Below are 19,206 nucleotides of genomic sequence, written 5' to 3' on the forward strand. Positions count from 1 at the left end.
TTTACAACAAAAATGTCCTTAAACGAAGTTATAGCCAGCACAGAGAGGCAGAGGAAGGTTTAATTTACACTAAATCACCTTAGAGGAGCCGGAGAGGAGCTCGTAATGATGAAAGAGAGAAATCTCTGCCAGTGGTTCGTCTGTTTTCAAACATATCGTTTTGTAGTATCGGTCTGCAGGAACCGTTGTGATTCCAAATGTGTTTTCCTTTTTCTTCAGGTGAATTTAAAAAGGCACAGTTGGAGTCGGGGGAGCTGTGATCAGACATGAGCAGAGGCCTCTCTAATGTGCTGCTAAATGCTACTCTATGGAGCATGATGCAGTGGCTTATTCGTGGTGGGTTCACTTATGTTATGCCTACAGGGAGACGAGGGGAGAGGAGTGGATGGAGACGTGGCATCAGGCATGCATTATTTAAAGCTTGTGCAGCTTAAATTTCAGACAGGGAAAAGATGGTTAGCAATATGTGTTGTGGAAATTGGATGACAGGCTACGGTTTTAAAGCCCAGGGCAGAATAAAGCAGCTGATAGCTTTCTGGATTCGCTGAATGCCTGGAGGATTGGTTACACCATGACCTTGAAGCACATATATGATGGTACCTCTTTTACCAGTCAGACTGAAGAAGGCAAAGAGGTGAAATAATAATTCTAGCATCAGTTTTACATATTCTGGTTCTGATATAATTAGGATTATAAAAGCAACACTGTTTGTTTGGAAGCTGAAATCTTATCTAATGCTAAAGGATCTCTTCTAACAACATTTTACAGAGGTAATATATGACCTAATTCAATATAGGTCATATATTTTTAAAGGTGAAAGGAAAATACATTTTAATTGAAAAAAATAAATGCTGTAAAGCTCCTGGAGGCATTTAATACCTGAGAGATGCAGAGAGTCTTTCTGCTTATCGTTCTCCTCAAAATTACAGGATGACCGGTCGTCATCCGAGTAAGAACGGTTTGCATCACCCTGTATAGGGGAAATGGAAGACAAAATAGATTGGTGAGAGAGTTAAAGACACAGGAGAAGAAATGGAGAGGGATTGGAGGGCACAGAAGGGAAGAAGAGGCATGAGAGAAGATGAAAATAGGAAAAATGAGAATCAATCACAAGCTTATTTAAATTACAACTTGCCCTCTTCTTATTACCAACTAAATGAAGGGCAATTTACTCCCAAGTCCACCTAGTTTATTCTCACTCATCAAATCTAGCTCTAAAACATGAAGTGCAGTTGTATGGAGGCTCAGTATTCAGGCAATCATTCCTGATTTATTGTTGGGTTGGAAGAATGTCTTATATATATATGGCGTTAATTAAGGATTTATACAATATAATGACAAATATACTTGTTTTCTCAATAATAACTAATTCCTTAAATTGTGCAAAAAAACAACCTATGTTAACCCAACGTTTACAGTCCCTACAGTATATGACATTATTTTTGTTAACAATAACTGGGCCCATTTTCAACCAGGTTTGTTATAGCATCACTGAGCGACTTTTGCTAATTTGTTTTGCACTTTTTTCATTCCAACATTCAGCCTATGTTCCAATGTTACAAAGCCGGTTGGAAAGTCGCTATGTTTTCTTGTAAGGACTGAAAACCAGCCTTTGGTTCCACTTGCATTTGTTTGAATAATGATGAATGTACGTTGTTCCTTTCAAATACGAAGAACACCAAAGATGTCTCACCTCAGCCTGAAAACCTTCAACCAAGATGGCAACAAGTAAATTGAAGAGCACATAATTTCCAAAAGTCATCAGAGCTACGAAGTAGAGAGCAGCACAGGGCGAGGTGGATGCCATCCCATTGTAAAGCACCATGTTCCAGTCCTCCTGAGTCAGAATCTACAGAAAATAAACAAACACATGTATGCTATATACTCACACACAAATGTGTAAACAGGTGAAGGTAAGAACATGTTCAACATCAGATTTAATTAGGGTGTGAGACAAATGTTTTGAAAGTGTGTGAATGTGTTTGGTACCTGAAAGACAGTGACGATGGCCCACAGCAGGGAGTCAAAGTTCTTCCTGTCAGGCACGGTGTCTCCTGCCTCCGTCTTCAGACTGAACTTACAGCCAAAGATATGCATCCCCAGGATACTGCAACACAACAAGGAATCAACCAATTAAACAGGAGAACAAGGGTGCACTACATGCGTCTATACATTAAAGGGTCCTATGTTTATGACACCTGCAGACAATGTGAGGGATCAAACGTCACAGTTTGGTACAGGTTACTGATATAGTATCACATTAGGTTAGAATATCCACAGCAATGGAGCACTAAAAACTAAAATGTCCCAGACATAATCTACATGAACATATTGTAAACCCACTACAATCTTCTTTTTCGGTTGTCTCTCTGTTTTCCCTCCTGCTTATTTTTGTGGTTGCACCCATCTGTCTGCTTTTTTCACAAGACTGAGAAAGCCAAACAATACATATTCTAAAACGTTGCTGCTTTCTTTATGGGTTTATGCAAGGTTTTAAAAGTTTAGCTGAGTGGTACTTTACATTAACTGCTCACTAAAAGTCAGAGTGGCTGCATCGAATAGGCAAAATGCCACGTGCTCAGGTTAGCTGGCTAAAGAGATCTGATGCCATCTGCCTTGGCACACTTATGCTGGACTGCTGTGCTGCAGGGGGAAGGAATCAGGTTAGCAGGTAGATAAGATTTTCATTGGCATTTCCTACACTGTAGCTTGTGTGCATATGACATTAAAGCCTTTGAATCTTGTATGCATACAAAAACATATGAAGACACAAACACTAATGCACAGGTTTAGGGTAATAGCGTTATTGCTGCTGTTGAATATCTATTATGTACAAATGCACTTAAAAACTCTGGTAATACTGTCTATTTTAAGTTATTGCTTATAGCCAATTAGAGGAAAAACATTGTGGTGTGTGTGTGTGTGTGTGTGTGTGTGTGTATGTGTGTGTGTGTGTGTGTGTAGTAGTAGTAGTAGTAGTAGTATTCATTAAGGTCAAATGTAATAAAATGCCTTTAATTGTTATATTACATGTTGTGAATCATTGTGAACAAGATCTGAAAACGTTCCCTCAGTTGGTTTGTGGATCGATCTACATACTTTTACAGTCAAAACTTCATATATTGACATCAATTTTAAATTCAAACTAATTTATCCGTAGCATTTAGAATTTGACCCCAGTCTTTATCTGTCAGTTTATAGTTTTGGTGTAGTGTTATCTTTATTATCTGCCCTGTGGTATATTAAAGTCAATTTAGAAGTTGAATGAAGTCGAATATACTGCTGACTGATGGATAAACAAGTTAAGGTACTCATAACTTTCAAGGCATAAGTAATCCTGGAGACGGAGACAGGTCAAAGAGAAAAGCATTGACAGAGCTGAGATAAGGCTTGGGTAAAAAATGAGGTGGAACTCCAATAATTGGAAGTTAATCCTATTATTTTGCACAAGCTGTGTTTAGGCCTTTGGCTATGTCTGCCTGCACCACGCTCAGATATCATATTTGTGTCTCAATATGCTGATAAGCTATCACAGATTTAATTTGTATATTTACAGAGTGGCAACAAAATAACCTGTGTTAAGCGGGTACAGCAGTGTGCATTGCAAACATACATTCATACATTATGTGTACACACACACACACACACACACACACACACACACACACACACACACACACACACACACACACACACACACACACACACACACACACACACACACACACACACACACACACACACACACACACACACACACACACACACACACACACTTAATCTCTCTTCTCCTACATTTCTCTTGTTTAACCTTTCCCGCCTTCTCTCTCATAAAGAAAATGATGTGTCCACCTCTGTTACCTGAATATGAAGATGAAGAGCATAAGCAGCATACAGAAAGTGGCCACGTTGTCCATGGTCTTCATCAGCACCACCAGCTGCCGCCTCAGAGCAGGCATGAACCTCACCAGCTTAATGACCCTCAGCAGCCTGAAGGTCCTCAGCACTGACAGACCGCCGTCTGCCTGGCCAATGATCTCACACACACTGCATGCGTTGCATCGGGGGGATGTGTGTGTATGGCAGAGAGACAGATTGAGAAAGAAAAAAGTTTAAATGTATGGAGATATTTTGAATATAATTGAGGAATGTGGAGATACAAATTAAATAAAAATCTATAGAAATAGGGAAGCCAACAGGGAAAAAATAAGAGGATAAGTAAGTCCACAATACGACACCAAAATACAAAGACATTTATAATCCATTCTCGTGTGATGTGGAATATTGCTTTGTTTTACATATATTATCCCCATTCTGCTTCAACACTTCCTATATTAAGCATTTGTCACAAAATGAAGTGTGTACTTTAATGAAAAGCGCCAAGGGTAATACAGATAAACACATATCTGATTGGAAAAGTAGGTTTTTCTGTTTTCTGGAGATTTAATTATGTCTCAAACTTAATTAGATGTACAGCAGTTGGACAACCATTACATGTTTGGACAGAAGCCTGAATATATTTACAATAAAGGAATTTGAAGCTGTTATTTCAAGGCTCTGGATTTTGTAGTTATTACACATTAATTAATTTATTTTTTAGATTGCAGACCTGATGATGACGATGATGCCATCAAAGATGTTATAGGGGTTCCTCAGGTACTCAAAGAAGCCAAAAGCAGTCAGCTTCAGGATCATCTCCAGGGTGAACATGCTGGTGAACACAATGTTGCAGATCTCCAGGACATTGGTCAGTTCCTCGGGCTGGGTGACAGAAACCGAAAAACAAAATTAAATTAAAGAAAAGTAGGAAGGATGTAGAGGCAGGTATAGGTAGAGCTGGGTAGAAGATATGAGGGGGTTTGAGTTGCAAGCATTCCAGGTCAAAAAATAGAGAATAGATTTCCACTAAGAGGCAGGTAGAGTCAAAGATAATGAGACATACAGTAGTTGATATTACACCACTGCTCTGCAATCGTCCCAACAAAAGATGCTAGAGCCACTGAGAAAAAACTATTGTGTGCATTTCTCTGCTCGGAGTTGAAAAGGCTTTCACTCAAACTGTCAGTCCCTTGGCAAAATATTTTCTCCTACCTGATAAAAACAATTAAGGCATACACCTTATCTTAAAATAGGCCACATACAGGGAGGAGGATGGAGGGTGTAAGAAGGGAAATCAATTTGAAATACATTTAAATGTTAAAGAAAAACACCGGAAGCGTCTTATCGCTTTCAAAAAAAAAAGAAATCTGAAGAATTGGTCATTTATATAAGATTGTGTTCTACCTGGCAAAGAAAATTAACGTATGAGGCTTATCTAATATAGGCAACAGACAGAGAGAAAGAGAAGAGAATGAAAATAGGGAAACAAATTAAAATTGCATGGGAAAAAAATCAGGGAGTGAGAATGAGAATGTATATCATCCATGAAGCACATGGTGTCGAAACACTGGCTGAATACAGTTTCATGGTATCTGTAATTGGCAAAGTAACACTGCATACATACATTATATGAACCACACACACATGCTCCAGTAAATCCTGGGTTTATTTTCCTTTATATGAGTATGTGTACACAAGCAGACTCGCCTTTTGAAAGTATACTTTGTGTGAGTGAACGTGTGTTATTCCCGATATGGATCGGATGCCTTCTCTGATACCCCCAGTGAATTTCAGTTTGAAAGCCAGTGGAGAAATAGCCATCAAGCCAAGCCAAAGTTAGCAAACCATGTCAGAGCAAAACACTCTGTCAGCCATCCCCCCTCCTCTAATCCGCTTTTTCTCCCAATCTATTTTCACCCCCCACCAACCCCGTTTCTCCATCCCCTTTTTCTCTCTCTTTCTGAGTCTCATTATCAGGCAGACCCATCTCTTCCCGATCAATATCCTACTGTCGATCAGGAGTGGGAGAAGGGTGGAAGGAGAAGTCAGCTGAAGGAGCAGGGAAAACGAGGAGCAAGCAGAGGCATTGTTCAGGAGAAGCTGACATGATGGAGGAGAGGAAAGGAAAATACTCAATGAGAGGGGAGTAAGAGCAGCAATGATAAACGGGATGGAAGAAAAACCCATGAAACCACCTTACATCTCAGAGGCTCAGTTTGACTATAGCCTGAAGAACATATACTGAGACTCATTTGAGCTCCATAGTGAAGCTGGACCAATCTGTGGAGCGGTTTAGACGATGACATTGCTGGCACTTCTAAAAGATGTAAAAGAAACACATGTTAAAAAAAGAGATCCTCAAACCTACTAGCTTTGTTGTAGGGAATAGGGGTAAATGCATCCCCCCTTCAGCAGTTAGCATTAACCTTGACCTGTGCCGAGAACTCCCTCAGTACTCGTAAGTACAAACACAGGATATGAGATTTATTGCTATTGACAGAACCATCACAGCCCTTGACACCACAGTTTAAATCAGACAAAATACCATCAATTCTCCCTCTGCTTGCTTTCTCCCCCCCCCCCTCCCCCTGCTTCTCTTCTTCTTAACCCGTTCTTTCACCTACAGTATTCCTCCTCATGTGCTTCTACCTCCTTCCACCTATTCTGTGTTATTTTCAACCCTTTCACTAGCGGTCCATCTCATGAATATTTCATATAATATATTCTCATAAAAATATCCTGAATAAGCTAAGATTTCTACGGCCGAATTTCAATGTTCCAATTTATTTTCCACTCTGATGTCGAGACAAGAACACACGTAACATGAATGTGAATCGGAGGCTTGTCTTTAAATGTGCACACAAAAAAAACAGTGTTCATTTTTTGAATAAAAACATGAGTTGAAATCTTCGTCAAACATGTTTTTTCTGAGACTAAATGGATTAATAGACGGCTTGGTTTTGAGTCACTGTGTTTTATACGTTTCTAGTCCTTTTGGTAGAAAATGCACATGTTGTTATTTATTCCCCCCCAAAAAACATACTTATATATCCAGTCTTTTTTTATTTCACACCAGCAATTACAGCATTAGATCTACAAACAGAATTATTTTAAAATGACCCCCGGGGGCGCTCTGAGCTCAGTAGCACTGCTCTCTCTTTCTATGCACCCTGGGCATGAAATAAGTTGCACAATATCATTACCCTGGTAGTACTGCCTTCTTTGAATGCTTTTTACAAACGGCCTTGCAGGAAAGATGTTGATGTTTTACATAACCCTTGATTCAGGTGTAATGAATATTGCTTTTTTATTTTACTAATGACTTCGTGTTGTTTGTTGTGTAGTATGTGTATTAACATGTGGGCGTTGTGTTCGGTTAAGGTTGACTAGGAATATAAAAGAAAACAAGGATATTTTGTGTCAGCTTTTCTGCGTTTGAAAGGCATTGAATGCCTAGTTGACTCAGAGTCTGGCTAACTTTCAATATTTGTATTGGTTTTATTTGTTTATTGCCCTATTTATATTCATGTCGCATTGTTGAAGGAGCCTGGGTTGGATTATGTCTCAACAAAGCCTATAGGCCTACATTACATTCCTCTTATATTGCGCATCAAGTCTTGATTATATATGAAGCAAATACTGTACAAATACAATCCATAACACAACAAATAATATTAAACTTAATTTGAATATTAAAATGTATGCTTATGATTCTCTATCTTTTTAAAAGTTCATTGATTTCACTCACTGGCTACAACACCTTCAACATACATGCAATTTCATTGTATGGCTAAGTATGCAATAATCCAAGATAAATATATTAAAAAAAACTCCTCCTGACAGTCTAACATTTTAAAGCAGAAACTTGGGATGAACATTCCCCCTAAGCAGGGTGTGAAGCCGGAAAGCCATGTGGTTTTGGCGTTTTATTGGGAGAAGCACATCAGCTCCCTGACAAGAGGGGAGACTTCTTACTGCAGAGCAGAATCACACAGTAGTATCACTGCCTCTGTGAGAGCCGGTGGAAACTGTGGTGGGAGAAAGACTCAAGAGACGGACAAAGCGTCTGTGAGTGTGTGCATGCAAATGTGTACCTGTGTTGCTGCATACATGCCTACTTTGAAAAGCACACACAGAATCACACAGGGAATTGAGCTGAAAACTGCTGTGTAACCGGCGTCTGCCTCGCTCTTCCCACATCTCCTCCGCTCCCCTCCCAACAAACGCTCGTTTATTTTTAGAGTCTTCAGAGATGAGAGAAAGCAACTACTCTGTACACTGTCAAAGAGTGCGTGGGTGGATAAGAGAGAGGAAGAGGGAAGAGGAGAGAAGGAGGGTGAGACTGAGGGAGGGAAAAGAGAGTCAGACAGTAGATCAGACACTTGGGGTAAGGAGGGAAACACGGAAGGAAGGAGCAACAGGGAGGAACAAAAGAACGAGTGGGGGAAGGAATGTGCAAAGGGAAGATGCACGGAGGGATTTATGTAGAAAATAAGGGGAGAGAACTGGAAGTAAAATTAGCAAGGGAGGGAGTTGAGAGAGACAGAGACATGAGGAAAAAAGAAAAAGCTCTTTTATGTAACAGCATGTGTTGCTGTTGGTGCATGCAAACACATTTGAAAATATCTGCACACACTGGACCCAAATGGATGTGTATTGTACGTTTGCATGCGTGCGTGCGTGTGTAGTCTTGGCAGGCTTCTTCCACACTGCTCTGAGACACCTGCCTTGTCTGTCTCCGAAGAGCCTGGCCAATGTTAAAAGCCAGCTCGGATTTGTCTACCGCCAGGCTAAATGTTTACACCTCTGTCAGGAAACTGCATGGCAGTGATGCTCCACTCCCACGCTCACCCTCCTGAATGTCATCTGCTATTATGATAATTCTAGCAGCAACGCTTCATCAGCAGCGGTTGTGGTTAATCTGTGGTGAATTGTGGGCGTGAGGGGTAATGCACTCTATTGACACTAGTAGGTAAGTGCAAAGGATAAGAGACAATGCATTTCCTACAATGGCGGGAAGGAACCTTGTATTTATCAATATCCAAAACATTTACTCTCTTTCTTGGCTATAAAATAAGGGTCTCAATTAACTTTGATGGTTATAATGGCAAAGTATGACTGCATAAACAGCATGAGTATGGCTGTTTGTGTGACAGCATTGACAATCTTACCTGGTTATGATGCTCGATGCCCATACTGATGGTGTTGATGAGAATAGCGATCATAATGCCCCTGCTGAAGTACTTGCTCTCCACAATGCCCCAAAGTTTTCTCCTCATATCGTTCCAGATGTCTATACAATGTCCAAAACATGTCCTCTTCCTCTTCCTCTCTCCATCCCCCTTCTCCTCCAGATGGTTCTCCTCCTTGCCCGTCTCTTTCATCGCATCCTCCTCTTCTTCCTCTCCTTTGCCAGAGTCGTCCTCCGCCCTCACCCCATCTTTAAGTGATAATGCACATATAGGACAGTCCTCAGGTTTCTGAGGGACAGACAGACTGATGGAGTTTGCAAGGGGTTCAGAGCCGTGGTCTGGCTTGCTCTGGTGTGGACAGTGGAAGGCTAGAGAGATGGGAAGAGAAAGAATATGAGAAAAAGTAATCATTGAATCAGTCCCAAAATCACATCTATTAAAATGGAGTCACATTTGTAGTCATATTTACTTTTCTATCTATTTGTATAAAGGTGCACTCAGCACAGTGCAGTTTCAACTCGAGTGAGACTTCTTGTAGCCCAGTCCATAGTCAAAAATGTCGACAAATCAGCAGTCAATCACAGTACTCAAACTCAATTTCTTGTGTTCAATTCAAACCACAACATGTCCAGGAGCAGACAGCCAGAATGAGCAGAAATATCAGGCTGATCGCTGCAACAGCATGCAGACAGGCAGACAAACAAACAGATACACACATAAATGCAAAAGTAACCAAACACGATGTAATTTTCTTTTTAAAAAAAAAATAAATATCAAATGTTTCATATTCACAGCCATCGCTGAGGCCCTCCAACTCACTTTTTGGGTGCCTGGAATGATGACGCTCTCCGTTCACATTTCCCCCACCACGCCGGTTAACCCTGCCACCACCAGCCGGCGGGGTTTTGCCCCTCAGCGTGTAGTAGAGAGCTGCCGATCTCCTCTTAGCCTTGCGCAAGACGTGGCACACCAGCTGGAATATCTCCTCGTAGCAATCTCCCGGCTCAGCCATGCTGGCTAGGGTGGAGGAGGACAGGCACTGCGCCCTTTGTTCCTGCATCAGCTGGTGTTCCCGCTGTTTGGTCTCCGAGAACTGGGTGGCGATGACCACCAGGCACAGGTTGATCATGAAGAATGACCCGATCTGGATGGATTTGGAGCAAGGAATAGAAATGTTAAACAATGTATGAAGGTGAAACATGTTGGGTGAGGGAAGATATACAGAACATTAAGTGTGGAACAGAAGGAGCAAACAAAAAAACAGAAAACTGAAAATTACTGCAGGGAACATGAGCTACCTGCCCGAATAGTTAAGTGTTTTGAAGAAAAAAAGTGGGTGAACAGTGCACAAATCAAGATTTGAGTACTTATCCGAGAGGCAACCCAAACTAAAATAACAAAAGTGCCGTATTTAAATAATCAGCCTATGGCGAAAGCAGATGTTGCGCATTTAAGAAACATGAAATATGTAAAGAATTGTGATTTTTCCAATGCTGAATACAGAATCGTTTTGACATAAAGCTCACACACTTGATGATTCTAATAATGTGTGCCAATCCCCCTGTAGAAATGTTAACACACATGCTAAAAGTCTCTGAAGGCTGGCTTGCCACCAAACAGAGGCTGATTGGAGCAGACAGACAGAGCCAACACATGCCCAAAGCACAGTTCAGCGTCTGGCTATCTTTCTCTTCCTTTTATTCTCAGACTCTTACTTCACTTAACTTTCCCGACCGCCCCTACTCCAATTTAATATATGTCTTTACTTTTTTTCTGGCCGTGCTGCTTCTCAAAAACAAGTAGATCTCTATTTTTTTCACAAAAGAGCTACAAGTGAATGTCAGAGGGATAGTTGCAGAGAGGAGATGGGGTGCATTGTGGTTTGTACGTGTTGGCTGACCCTTTTAGTGGCAGTAATAGGAATCACTGCAGGACTGCTGAAATGGCTTTTATTGGACTACTCTGAGCTGGTTACGGAACAATGATTAGATCAATATTGGCTAATACTGAACAACTCAAAAATCAGACCGCAGGATGGATGGAGCAGCTTGTAGCAGAGTCTAGCTTTTGTTCATTACAAATCCGAACATGTTCTGCTGTTTTTCCTTGGACAAAGCTCTCACACATTGAGAACACACACAGACGCTCTACAGCTACAAGGCCATAACACTAGGAGCAAGAACATTCAATAAAACATGAATCGATATAAGTTTTAAACTCAATGACGCTGCACCTTTAGGCCTCCGATCACAGTGATCAAAGATGTAACGAGAGAAGGTGGAAGCTGGAGGAATAGGAAAAAGGAGGAGACTCCAGAGATATTCACAGAGAGATAGAGAGGAAACGCAGCAGGGATGTAGAGAGGGAGGAGAGATGACCATCTGTGTCCTGTGGGTCAAAGCAGGTCTGCAGGTGTGAGGGCCTTTGATTTCCCTCCAGGGTTGCATCTGTTTGTGTTTGTGTGTGTGTGTGTGTGTGTGTGTGTGTGTGTGTGTGTGTGTGTGTGTGTGTGTGTGTGTGTGTGTGTGTGTGTGTGTGTGTGTGTGTGTGTGTGTGTGTGTGTGATTCTGATCAGTAGGCAGCTTTGCGCATAATCAAGGCAGGCAGTCCAATATCACATTCAGATATCACTGCATTATGCATGCGTGCAAACACACACACATCCACATAGAAAACATGATGCGTGATCCACAGATTTACTTCACAACTAATTGCATGTGTCTATTTGCTTCCATGCACTAACTGTCACACAAATTTATGTCCATGTATATTATCTTTGCTCTGCAAGCGACATCTTCTAATAATTGCCCTCTTGGAAGCACAAAACTGTAAGTCACTTAAATCCATTTAGTCTCTCTTCAATGTGACACAAATAAAGACTATTGGGTTGCGCACTTCACAGTGTATCAAGTATCAAACAGATATAGATGAGACTCTGTGGAGGTCAAACCGAGTTCTAGGAACACAAACACTTACAGGATCAACTAACAAGCTTTAAAAAAAGCACAGGGTACTGCAACTTTATAAGAAAATAACTCACACAGAGAAACTAAATAACTGCAAAATGAAAGATGAGACAGTCAAGGTGACCCTCACTGTGTGAACAACACCTTTGAGCCTCATGGAAGTGTCTGACCAAAAACTTCTTATATAGTGTCAGCAAAACACTTCCAAGGCATCCCTCAAGACCTTTGACTACAAGCTGCCAAACAGAACTGGAGGCTTGCAGAGATGCTCAAAAGGGGCGGCACATTTGTGTCAATCAATAATGTACCACAAAGGGAGCAGTGTGTTGGCCTGCTTGTTAGGTGTTGTGCAAGATATTGAGCTTTGTATATTCAGCTTACAGTATTAGTTGACTTCTGAGAGCCTAAATGCAACACACATGAAGCTTTACTACACATTAGCGGTGATTTAGCATCTAGAAACTAAGGCTATTACTTTGGGGTTTGTTGTAGCAATTTCATATTTGGGCAAAGACTTCTTTGTCCATGCGCCACCTGTTTAACAAGAGAATGAGTTTATATTGTAACTAATTACAAACTGTAATGATTATCACTAGGATAATAAATCAGCAAATGAGTTGTGCTTCTTTGGCTGACTGTTTACCTGCATAAAGCCAAAGCTTGCTTAGACGTGATTGGGCAATGACACTCAGACTCAAAAACCAGACCACTTCTGACGATGAATCCTTGTCCTGTCTTGTTTCCTACAGATTGTGCATTCATAAGCAGGTATAGAAATGAGGATGAAATCAGCAGTTCAATTCATCTTTATGTTTGCTTAGCTGGATATGACTATAACTGTAGTGCTTGGCTCTACTGTCCACAGGCCATGAGATTGTGATCAATTTAGCAGGCATTAAAACCAAGCCAAAGTGATTACACTGTGACACCATGTCCACTATCTTTGGGTGCCAAAAGGTGTTTACACTGGCAATGACAAACTCAGGTCAGACCTGCCAGCGAGGGGAGGGAATTTACAGCTGCAGTCACAATGCCAATAATCTCCTCAACCTAATAAGGCCAATGTTGCGACGAAGAGGAGAATGGGGGGAAAATAGTCTTTTGGAGGGCAGGACTTGCACTGCATTACGATTTTTATCACAGTGCAGTGTTTAAATTTAGTTTGTGCACCTGATTGGTGTTTATATTCATTTACTCTTCACTTCACTACCATTTTGCATTTCTCTCCTCTCACCTGCTTCCCTCTCCTTTGGTATTTTCTTGATCTGATTTTCAAGCATTACAAAGGCCAGTATGTCTACTTCTTTTTGTGTTCACCTGCCTTTGGGAAACCAATGGGATTTTTGTTGTCCGTCTGCTGCTCAACAGACTGAATTCCAGTTTTACACATAGCCCATGGCATGAGAATGCAGAATTAAATAACTTCCATTGTGTCGCCATCTGGCACTGTATGCAAAGAGCTGATCTGGCTCTAGCATACAAGTACTGTACATCTCACTTTTCAAAATACATTTTCAGATGTTCTTTAACCGTCTTTCTTCCTCTCCTCCCCTTTTTTCGCTACTTATTGCCAAAGATACATTTACATAACATTGATTGTAGACAGTCCTATATGCTACTATTGATTTTCACAAGTCCATTAACACTTCTATCCGCAGCTCAGGAAATATCCCCCTTCAATACAGTGACGGTATATATTGGAAAAGTTGGAAGGGATTTTTATCACAAGACCATCCAACAGCAAATTACAGTGAATTATTTATGTATCCATTATCAGATTACATTGTACACAAGATGTGTCAGTCTGTAGGGATGTGTACTAAAACATAAACAAATAAGAAACATTTTAGCTGTGAATTGTACTTACAATGATGAGTAAAATGAAGTAGATGAAGTTGTAGAAGGAATGGGCATCCATCACATAGTACATGATCTCCACCCAGCCCTCCAGAGTGATCACCTAAGAGCAAAGTATGTATTGAGTGTTAAAGACAATAAACATCTACAAGTTTACAACATTAACACATTTTGTCTCACAGCTTGCTCAGGGGTATATTTGCTAACTGTACTTGTGCAGCATAGTTCATATCCCATGTTTAAATCTGAGGGACCTTGCCAATCAAATAATAGATTATTGAATTAGTGCTTAAGTCAAACAAATCAAATACATTAAACACAATTTAATCAGCCAAAAAAAACCCTAGTGTTCTGAAGCAACCTTTTGATCACCTCAGAATCGTAAAAAGGAATTTCTTCAGAGTTATCGTATTACAAAAGGGACTGAAAATACAGAATTGTATGACGTTATTGTAGGGTTGCCCATTGTTGCTTTTATCAACTATTGTTTGCAATGGTCATCATGGTCAATAATCATCAGTAACTTGAATAAAATGAATAAGTTCGTAAAGCTAAATAAAAGAAAAGCTCAATAAAGGTCAAACTGACATCACTTTACTGTAAGGATGCTTTTTAAACCAGGGAAAGACAGCATTCCCCAGCCCAAATTACAAGGTCAGAAACCCACAAGCCAACCTCACCCTCACCTCATCAATCTTCAAACTCTAACATACCTGGAAAATGACGATCCAGGCGTAGACAATGTTGTCAAAGTTAATGGCATCTTTGTGGGGGTTAGTTTCTCCTGTGTGGCACCGAGTGTAATACTGGTTCCAGTTGATGCACAGACCGATTGCTTCACCGGCACCGCTACCGTTGGCCAGTGGTTCAGGAATCAAGCCCAAAGCCTGTCTGTGGAGGGCGTCCTCCCTGTCCAGGCAGCATGTGCGTCCTCCTTCGCGCCTCGCCGGCACATCAGTACATGACATGATGCCATTATCAGATGCCAGGGAGCAGATGAAGGGCCGTTCGTCATCCTCCTCTGGCTGGTAGTAGGGAGCAGGTAGGGTCATACCTGAAGAGCTGGGGCTGTGACAAGGGAAGGAAATAAGTCAGTGTGTTAAGCAATCAGATCTTTATATAGTTTAATACAGGGATTTCCTTGAGGATTCAGTCAAAGAAGAAGAGTTAAGAGGGAGCAAGAGGAGAGAATGTGACGACTCAACCAAGCATGCGGGATAAATGCCTCACTGAGTGGAGAATAAAGTAATACAAATGATCCTGCATGATATGGTCTGTCTATTTCTTCTTCACTCTCACAAGAACAGTATGAATACATAAACATGAGCACATATAGGAGAAAGAAGGAGATCAAGAAGCTCCTGGACTAACACGTTAATCATTATTAAGCTGTCAATAATATGCAGTATGTCTGTTCCAGAGACAAACCTGACCCAGCAATGAACTAGCGAACACAGCCCAAAGCTAATGCAGTGAACCAAAGGCACGCTGACAGGTGCGGTACGCAGGGGCGGGGTCATGTGTTGGTCGGGCCATGACACAATGAAAGTCAAGCAGAAGACGTCACCTCCAATGACATATAGTGCTTTATGTATCAGTTTTTAGAAGAAAAGTAGTTAGTTAGTTAGTGAACCGGATAATTTGAATCAATTCTGGATTGATTTTTTTGCTTTTGGCTTTGCAATCTCAGGGGATTTGGAAGGGTGGGTTCACTGGATCCTACAGCAGGTAAAGTGTTTTTTCTTTCTCATGCTTTTTTTCCCCCTCCTGGTGTGAAGTATGTAAACCAGTAAATCCATAGTCATGACCCGAGAAGACCTAGAGACCGCTCTCCGAAAACAAGCATAAATGTGTCATAGCATTTATTTTTGTACAATTTCACACCTATTTAGACCTTTGCCTTCACTGTTCTCTCAGAACTACTCAAACAATATGTCAAATAAGTGCATTATGGAAGTCAGTCTAGCAAAAACTACAAGTTATTTACAACAGGATGTTTAATGGCCGACCAACACTGTAAAAATACATTTGAAACAAATTTGCAAAAATTGAAATCTTCTTGACAAACAGACACAGTCTCTCTGATTGGGACTGCGTTAGATCATCGTACGTCACCTTCTGAGACGCAATTTCTTCAGAAGAGTAGGATTTTAATGAGGTCAATTGAGGGGTACTCCTAAAATGTTCAAATATCTTCCAATCCAAATGGTGAAATTAGGATTTGTAACACACACAGGGCTTTCTTTCTAAATATATATGGATATGTGTGGTATGTCCTAATAAAGAACCAGTTATATAATCTGAATCAATGATACAAAAGTAGAATATTATTTACCAAATTATAACTAAACCTATTTAGTAGCACTTCATTGGATTGGTTTTAGATCATGTAAAATAAGTGGAAACTTTGTGTGAAATTCTGCGTTTGTGTGCACTAGCATGAAATCAGGAGGAAAACAGATTACACTTTCATGCAAACGACCCTTATAACATACACCATCAACGAACTGGTTCACTCCTTGCAAGTGCCCCTTGTCAGAGAGTGAGTGAGTAGTGATTGGCTGATTTCTGCTACACTTAATGACACACATCTCCAAAATCTGAATCTAAGTGATTGCCACCATCTGAAGCACCTCATCATTTCCTGACATGTCTCCAAAAATCTCTTTTCACGTCCACCTGGGAAATCAGGCTCATCTTCCTTAAATGGTAAGATGGCTAACAGTTATGTGTTGATGGGGCTCTTACGAGTGCACACGTGTTATTACAAGCAGCAATAAACAGAAGAAGAAAGTGTAAGCTCGCCTCTTAAATTTTAAGTGCAAAGGAAATTATTCAAATGCATGCAATTTAAAAATGCTTCTGAGACAATCTGACGAGAAATAATAATAAGAAAACGCATAATGACCTAAAAGCAATGAAAAATTCACGGAAAACAATGAGATGAGTTTTGGAAAAATGGAAAAACAAACACTGCTGAACCAGTCAGTGTGCGTTTGTGTGTGTGTGTGTGTGTGTGTGTGTGTGTGTGTGTGTGTGTGTGTGTGTGTGTGTGTGTGTGTGTGTGTGTGTGTGTGTGTGTGTGTGTGTGTGTGTGTGTGTGTGTGTGTGTGTGTGTGTGTGATCCGACAAGACTGTGGGCTAAATGACGGCAGGTGTGAGGCTGCTCATACTGAGGTCTGGGCTTCGGGAGGACAAAAATAGACCCTCTCCATCAGCAGGCCCATTACTGAACACACAGTTTCAGGGTCACTGGACCTACAGTATTTACTCATTGCACTGTCTTTGTTAGTCTGTCACTGCAGCCCTCCCTTTGCTGCCTCTCCCTTTTGTTTTTTTCTCACGTTTTATCCCTGTTTCTCTGTACATATCAGGCTTCTCTCTAAATGTTATATATCCTGCACAGGGGGAGGCAAATCTTACGCAATGCACACACCTGCACTAACGCGGTCTTTCAGCCTGCTGCTTACTATGATATGTATAAAAACGCCTCAAGCTCATGCATACATTTGCATAGAGTACAACCATGCCTTATAAGGCATTTAACCCTTTCACTAGACAACTCAGTTTTTTATGTGTTACCTCCTCCAATCATAATGTAAATCATCTTGTTTCTTTCTATCTCCTTTGCTCCCCATCTCTCTTTGTTTGTCCCTACTCCCCATTTCCACTAATCTCCACCATTCCTTTTCTAGCCAATTTCCTTAATCCTCCCCCATCTCCCCCAGTCAATAAAGGTTGGATACTGCTGACATTTATAGGGGGAGATTTTCTCCATTTACCTCACACACAAATCACACACACATGACACACACGCATGCACACTAATTCCTGCAGTGGCCATATCAGACAATATCATTGACAATAATTGCAGGTATGCTTACATTGACATACATGCAATCTAATTGAGGACACGAAACATAAACATACAACCATAATGTCGAGAGAGATTATGAGAAGCAAGTTAAGACAGAGAGAGAGTGAAGGGCCCTGTCAGAGTAGTGGAGCATGAATGAAGGCTGTTGCCCTCCCCCCCGCTGCCAGTCACTTGGCACTGCTCAGCATGGCACAGCAAAACCTAGCCACACACTGAGAAAACACCTGGCTGTGGAGAGCGAGGCAGAGGGAAGGATCAAGGGTGCGCAGCGGCAGAGAAAAGACACAGTTTCCAGTAATCTGATAAAGTGAGAGTCTTGAAGACATGTGAAGGCAGGATTGTATAAAAGAAAGGAACACATGTCATATATATAGAAATATCAGGTGTGAATTGGAGTGGATCATACTTCATGACCGGAGACCTTAAAAAAGAGAAAGAATTAAGAAAACAATGCATGAAAATAGAGCGGTAGGGATCAAAAGAGTGAGGGAGTAAAATGTGAAGGCTGCACTTGAGTGCGACACTCAGCCCACTCTAGCATAACCCCTGAGAGTGCTAACGTTAGCCCTTTACTTAGCATAATAGCTCTTGAGCGCTAACCCACTACAACCTTCCTAATTAAGTACTCGAGCACCCTGACAAACCTGAATACTGCTTTAAAAATAATAAGAAACAATAGAACTTTGATTAAATAATGAGCACAAATCTGTTGAACAGGCTACTCAAATCAAATGTTTTCTGAAGGTGGACTAGAACGTATTCTACTGATCCAAAATTGTGTCCTCCCCCTATTTTTTTGCTTTACCCAAAGTAGTGAAGTCAAAGTGGAGTCTAAGTCGATCCAGCTAATCCCTCCATCGCCCTTTAAACCTATGAGGATGAATGTAGGAAACATTGAGTTAAGTAACTTTGTGAATTGATTACTGTAGAGGTTGTCGAGGTTAATGTAGCCATTAAAGTTTAAGGTGAGGACAAAGCAGGTAGGACCGTGCCAGCTGGCGGACACGTGTCTCCTTTCACCTGGCTATAAGATTTCTCATTAGTATACGCTATGTCAGCATAACCAGAGACAGAGTGCACATAGTATGCATGGCTTGTATACATATTAGCACACCCATACACCTTTTGTAAGCCAGCATACACCAGCTTAAAAATGCAGAAAATGACATGAAATCAAACGCTCCTCCTGAACACTTGTGAATGTCTCTCACACACAGACACAGTAGGTGATGCCGTCATGCGGGGTCATGAATATGGAGGCGTGCAGCTGGAATCTAATCATGTTCTCAGAAGCAAACTGGGTGAAACTGTATTTCTTGCTTTGAAGACTGAGATAGACATGGAGAAAAAAATAATTGAGGGACGGAGCTATTCTAACGTACGTATAAAATATACAAAACAGACAGCATAGGTTTTATCTTGTATGAAATCCATG

At 40.9% G+C, this 19,206-nt stretch overlaps 1 protein-coding gene across 1 annotated transcript in view; it reads right to left on the bottom strand.

Moving 5' to 3' along the window:
* The window catches only part of cacna1ia (calcium voltage-gated channel subunit alpha1 Ia), a 140,652-nt gene that overhangs the window by 37,398 nt on the left and 84,048 nt on the right, over positions 1-19,206 (bottom strand). The window contains exons 7-15 of the mRNA XM_063904518.1: positions 14,608-14,956; positions 13,905-13,997; positions 9,891-10,215; positions 9,051-9,439; positions 4,610-4,761; positions 3,862-4,047; positions 1,990-2,107; positions 1,694-1,849; positions 880-970 (exon numbers count right to left, since the gene is read on the bottom strand). Of these exons, the coding sequence (XP_063760588.1) occupies positions 880-970; positions 1,694-1,849; positions 1,990-2,107; positions 3,862-4,047; positions 4,610-4,761; positions 9,051-9,439; positions 9,891-10,215; positions 13,905-13,997; positions 14,608-14,956 (1,859 nt within the window). The remainder of the gene's footprint in view (positions 1-879; positions 971-1,693; positions 1,850-1,989; positions 2,108-3,861; positions 4,048-4,609; positions 4,762-9,050; positions 9,440-9,890; positions 10,216-13,904; positions 13,998-14,607; positions 14,957-19,206) is intronic.

Source organism: Eleginops maclovinus, chromosome 16, assembly GCF_036324505.1.
Source record: "Eleginops maclovinus isolate JMC-PN-2008 ecotype Puerto Natales chromosome 16, JC_Emac_rtc_rv5, whole genome shotgun sequence".
In the NCBI taxonomy this organism is placed as follows: Eukaryota; Metazoa; Chordata; class Actinopteri; order Perciformes; family Eleginopidae; genus Eleginops; species Eleginops maclovinus.